The sequence below is a fragment of the Hyperolius riggenbachi genome, chromosome 9, assembly GCF_040937935.1.
Source record: "Hyperolius riggenbachi isolate aHypRig1 chromosome 9, aHypRig1.pri, whole genome shotgun sequence".
Lineage (NCBI taxonomy): Eukaryota > Metazoa > Chordata > Amphibia > Anura > Hyperoliidae > Hyperolius > Hyperolius riggenbachi.
In genome coordinates, this window is record NC_090654.1 from 116,651,932 (window position 1) to 116,657,997 (window position 6,066).

The 6,066-nt window shown below is 42.2% G+C and overlaps 1 protein-coding gene across 1 annotated transcript; it reads left to right on the plus strand.

The window, feature by feature from the left end:
* Positions 1–472: 472 nt before the first annotated feature.
* LOC137533550 (prolactin-releasing peptide receptor-like) lies at positions 473–4,604 on the plus strand. The gene is made up of 2 exons (XM_068254920.1): positions 473–524; positions 3,490–4,604. Exons 1-2 carry the CDS (start codon positions 473–475, stop codon positions 4,602–4,604), a joined length of 1,167 nt encoding a protein of 388 aa, XP_068111021.1.
* The last annotated feature ends 1,462 nt before the right edge of the window (positions 4,605–6,066 follow it).

A 6,066-nucleotide genomic window follows, 5' to 3' on the forward strand; every position in this document is an offset into this window, starting at 1 on the left:
CTGCAGGTAGAGCCTCCTGATACATTTAAAGTGACAGCACGTACAGGGGCCTTTGCATTATCAGTAATTGCATTCACCAATACAATCAATGAGTGACTTTCCTGAGTTTAGCAATTACTTAAATTTGCACAATTACTATTAGAAACAAAAGTACATCCATTTTCATAATTAAACTAACTTTGTTTCTATAGAAAACGCAAAATTACGCGTAAAACATAAATTTGCGTCGGAAATTGAAATTAAGCAGTTTGAGGATAGATATAATTGTTTATCTCATGAATTGATTTTTACTAAAAGCAAGCCTGAGGCAAAAAACAAAGCAAAACAACAACAAAAAACACAGATACCTATGCAGAGGAAATGCTCTGGGTTCTATAGAGCGTTCCCATTCCTCTTACAGTTCCCTCATTCCAGCAACATCACCCCCGTTAGAACTATTTAACTGATGGGTTGAATACTGCTCTGTGCCACCATGGGAGGCTTTGGGAGCCTGAGCACGGAAGAGCGCAAACTTGGCCTGCACAGTACGGAGCCGCCCGTCTTTAGTAGTACTTATGCTCCCATAACCCTCCAAAACCTACAAGAATTTCGATGTGTCAGTCTCTCCAAGGACCTCCTATAGTTAACTGCCATAGAATTGATGAGAATATATTTCCTTTGGCTCCTTACAGCCAGGTTGGAGAGTTATGGTACAAATTGCAGGAGAAGAGGCGGAAGATGGCTCATGAGCAGCTACTGAAACCAATGACAGTTGGCTTCTCTGTGTCTGAGTGGTAGAAGAAGTTGAATGTTGTCCCCGGATGATGTGGTCCATGGCGTTGGGTTGTTGATGCTGGTTGCCTGATTGCATTACTTCTGTTAGCAGAAACCCTTCCTTTCCCTCTTGGGGGGAGAGGTGGGATTTACAATAAACTATGTAGCCCACCTGTGCTGCACAGGTTGTGATTAGTGGCACAGAAGTGAATTCTTAACCATCAGAATACTCCTTTATAACTCACAAGTTCCCTGAGCACATTATTTCTCCTGTGTGAATGAGCAAGTGGTAGTGAACGTCTTCTTACTATGCTTACTACAGATCACTGGTGCATGGTGAATCCAGGTTCAGTTCATTTTTCAGCATTGTCTGTGTACTCCATAAAGTGATTTTGATATATATTTATGGCTTATTGTTCACAATAAAGATTTTTGATACTTTGCAAGCGAGGCCTGGGCTAACTCTTTTTTGCTCATGGTGTTTTACTCCATAAAGTGATACATGTTTTTTTGTTAATATTCCAAATATCTACTGTCCAAGCATAGGTTACAAATTTATGAAATCAAAGACTTTATTTGCTGGTATGTTATCCAGCAGACAGCAAATTGATAGGCAATTGTAAGCTTAGGTCTGTAGAGTTTTGGTGTTTATGGTAATTTTCAGTTTATCATGGCTGGTAATGTACCGTAGAAATTAATTAGAAAATGGCATTTTACATTGGGACCGAGACAAGGAGAGGGAGGGAGGTGGAGTGTAATTGCTAGAGCTTATAGTAAAAAGTAGATTTTTCATTTTAGGGGAGGCTGCATGACCGAGGAGCAGGTGGAACTTACAGTCAGCTTTGCTGGGAATTCAGTGTAAGTTGCAGAGTGCTGATAGATCCAGCAATGTTAGAGCAATATCAATATTGTTTGTACAGGTGTACTCATTATTATCTAAAACAGAAATGTATTTCACAAAACTAGGACATCCAATAGCCTGTAACTAGGGATGATCAATGACATGCACATATTTACGTGTTCATGAAAAGTTATGTAGATTTTTATGCAAATATATGCAGCTTGAAAATGGACCAATCAATTCTCACCCAAATTTAAACTGATTGGTCCATTTTCAAGCTGCATATATTTGATTAAAAATGTACATAAATCTGCATGATTGTGGAAATATTTGCATCTCATTGATCATCCCCTACCTGTAACTAGCACTAGTTTTCATTATATCCTGGAATTTGGAGGCGCAGGTTACTGTGTAAGTGTCTTCTCTCCTGCTGTTTAACCTGCATGTAAAGTCACTGCTGAATGCTATCTCACATTATAAACATCTAGGGTGACAGAAATACAGCATCCGTACATCATGTTTAAAAAAAGTCCCAAAAAGTCAACACACTGAAAATTCCATCAATGTATTGCTTCATTGTGCATACAAGGAGTTTCATCCAATCCCCAACAATAGTTTTCAGGCCTGTGCAGAGTCTCTGATACCCTTAGCATCTGGTTGTTACCTAGGCTGTGCATGTTGTATCACCCTACCATGGTGATGCTGCCGCTAGTTTATTTCTCTGCACACGGGCAATGCTGATCTTGGGACAGGGAATGACATGCCTATTGGCCACATGCACACCTTGGATGGGCAACGATGATTCCACACCACTCTACCATATACTTTTCCACCAATGTGTTTATGCTTGGCCCGTCCAGTATAGAGCCATGGTTGAGACAGAGGTGAGTGTGGTGCATACTTGTAATGTTTTGTAACAAGTAAGTTTGGGTCATCTGGATTATTTGTTCAGTTACCACTACTAAAGCATTGCTTATATGTTTTGAATAGGGACGACATTATAGAACATGGTCACTGTACATGCACTTACTTATTTGTAAGGTGGCTTTGTGAATACAAGCACTGTGTTTATTTTGTCCTGAGCCTTGACAAAGGGTGACCCTGAACAGTCCTGAAATGATCACTGGAGATTGGATGAAATGCCTTGTGTGCAAAACAAAGCAATATGTCAGTGTTTGTTGGAAGCTTCAGTGTATAGACCTTTGTGGACTTTCTTCATGGTATTTACATTGACCAAGTACATGTTGAAATGTTTACATAGAGGTGTGCAATCCTTTTGTCTGATTTACACAGGGTGCTCTGAGCCACTTGGACCAAAAGCTGTCTAATGCTGGGAATACACAACGCGATCCGGTGGCTCGATTAGCCGCCGGATCGACTCCCGCCTCGTCCCCACTCGTCCCTGCGGGCGCCCGGATTGATTCCCGCTCGTCCCTGCTGGCAATTCTTAACTTCTCTTCGTTTCTCTTCCATTGTCCGCCCACGTGGATCGAGCGCGGAATCGATCCGCTGCGTTATCGGACACGTCAGAAATTATCAATCGAGCCTTCAGCGGCTCGATTGATAACAAAAAAAATGCTGTGTATGCCCAGCATAAGATCCTCAACTTGGGACATCCTAGGATTTGGGAAGAATGACTTTCATGGGGAACCCAGATAAGTCAGGGTGAACCCAAATCACTCAGATAGTACAAAAGGCCAAAAGAAGCACAACATCCCCCCTCTTCCCGCACACACAATCATACTGAAATAGTTGTCATAAAATATACTTTTGCCTTCTCAAAACAAAGATGAGGTGCATATTAATAAATTTTCTGTACTTTATCAGCAGCGTGACAAATGTGTGATGATTGATGATTAATGTTCTAATTTTAATGTTTTTGTTTATTGTTCCAGAAATGCAGAGTGCCATCAGGATGTCAGGCAAGTCATTCAATGAATCCACAACAAACATATCACAAGTTTTCTCTGGCCTGGATCTGCTTTTTGATTTAAAGCCTCTTTTCATTCCCCTGTATGCCCTATTGGTGACTGTTGCTTGCTTAGGAAACAGCGTTTTAATCCTTCTGGTTGCATTCACGAAGAAGCTTCACAACACCACCAATTTTCTGATTGGAAATCTGGCAGCAGCAGACCTGGTTATGTGCATCTTCTGCGTCCCCTTGACGGCCTCCTATGCTTTTGAAATCCGTGGATGGTTGTTTGGAGAATTTATGTGTCACTTTGTTACTTTAATGCAGGCTGCCACTGTATTTGTATCTGTGTTATCTCTTACTGCTATTGCTGTTGACCGCTATGTTGTAGTTGTCTACCCTATCCGAAGACGAATTGGGCGTAGATCATGTGTTTATATTGTGACTGCCCTCTGGATGGCTTCCATAGGAGTTTCTTTACCAGCATCTATGCATACTCATTATCTTGATCTGAAGGATGTTGGCCATGACATGATCATTTGTGAGGAGATCTGGAAACACCAAGAAAAACAGAGACTTCTTTACTCATGTACCATGTTACTGTTGTCTTACATGCTCCCACTGTCTGCTGTCACCATTTCCTACTGTGCTATTGCTTATCATCTGAGGAGGCGGAATGTACCAGGGGCTGCATGCCAAAATCAAGATAAATGGGCAAAAAAGAAGCAGAAGACTTTCCGTATGCTCCTCATTTCAGTCATGGCCTTTGCCATATGCTGGCTACCTCTGCAAGTGGTCAACCTTATTCGTGATATTGATGAAGAATTTACTATACTGGATAAAAACTACATAAATGTCATTCAGGTTACTTGTCATCTTATCGCAATGAGTTCTGCGTGTTACAATCCGTTTATCTATGCCTCTCTGCACGACAAGTTCCGTTTCCACCTTAGAAACTACTTCTGCCATCATAGGAAGAAGAGAGCTAGTACCATGTCAAGCAAAAACTCAAGACTCAACACTTGCTCCACCCTGGCAGATGTGCCTATTGCTCTCTCAGAGAAGATCACTTTTCATGCAAGATTTTCTTATAACTAATTGCCATTGCTTAACCACACCCAAAACTTTTTTTCTGGACTTGATAGATTGGGAAAGGATTAGAACTACTGTTGGTTTGTTCTTGCTATCTGTGCCCCCGTTGAAGAAGAAAGGGTTTCTAACCCTTGCCCAGACTCCTGCAGGTGCAGAGGGAGAGACTGTGTGTGAGCAAAGAACAGTATAGGATGAGTGACAGGCAGTGCAGCTCTAGAGGATCCACTGAGCAGTGGCTGGAGAATCTGAAAAAGACAGAAGGGGCAGACAGCGCACTCAAAGGGATGAAAAGAGAGCCGGCCAGCCGGCAGAGGAGTAATCTCACCAGATGGAGATGCTGTTGTGCCCATTTGGGGTTATACATTTTCAGGCTGATGTCCCACTTTAGCCAGGGACGATTATTTTTTCCTTCTGTCCTTAAAGGGGAACTGAAGTAAGAGGTATAGGGAGGCTGCAATATTTATTTCCTTTTAATCAATACCAGTTGCCTGGCAGCCCTGCTGGTCTATTTCTCTGCAGAAGTATCTGAATAGCACCAGAAACAAGCATGCAGCTAGTCTTGTCAGATCTGACTTTAAAGTCTGAAACACCTGATCTACTGCATGCTTGTTCAGGGGCTATGGCTAATAGTATTAGAGGCAGAGGATCAGCAGGGCTGCCAGGCAACTAGTATTGATCAAAAGGAAATAAATATGGCAGACTCCGTATACCTCTTACTTCAGTTCCCCTTTAATCATAGCACATTTACAGCACACACATAAGAGCTTTAAAAGCAGGCAAGCAACAGGAGTCCACCCTGATCCACCCAATATAGGAGGGGACAGGGAGACATTCCAACCCATAGTTGCCAGTAGGAATGCTCACCGAATTCCGCGCAATTGAGATTTCTGCAATTCCGATCAGAAATTCGCAATTCCGTTCCGCCTTATAATGGCGGAACGGAAAAGCCATAGCGCTAAACGGTAATTGCGGAATTTCTATGCGGAATTCCGTTGGAATGCAGATTTTTTAAGCCAATCAGAAGGAAGAACCTAGACAGAAGCTTAAAAGTTAAAACACCAGGATTTCTGCATGAAAATCGGAATTTCAGCACCAATTAGAGTCTTAACAAAAACCAACCAATCCTACGTTAGCAACCAGCTCCCTAGCTACCGATCATCAGCTATCCCACCTATTTTGTATATAAGAGAGGTGTGACAGACAGTCACGAATAGGCCTAGTAGTCACTCACGAAGCTTGTGGGTTTCAGTCTGGAGACAGACCCATATTAGTTGTTATACCAACTCCTGCTGCTCCCCAAAAAATTGTAATGACTTCTGTGAAACCACCTCTAGGTCCCATGGCCTACAACCAGTGGCGTAGCTAAGAAACTCTGGGCCCCAGTGCAAGTTTTACATTGGAGCCCCCAAGCACTCTATACATAACAATTGATGCGGCATACTAAAACCACACCAAGGACTAACACAGT

What these genes read in the sequence shown, in the direction of transcription:
- LOC137533550 (XM_068254920.1), top strand. Translation starts at nt 473, where the DNA reads ATGGGAGGCTTTGGGAGCCTGAGCACGGAAGAGCGCAAACTTGGCCTG. An exon ending in GCGCAAACTTGGCCTGCACA is followed by an intron (nt 525 to 3,489) that starts GTACGGAGCCGC and finishes TTATTGTTCCAG; the next exon opens with AAATGCAGAGTGCCATCAGG.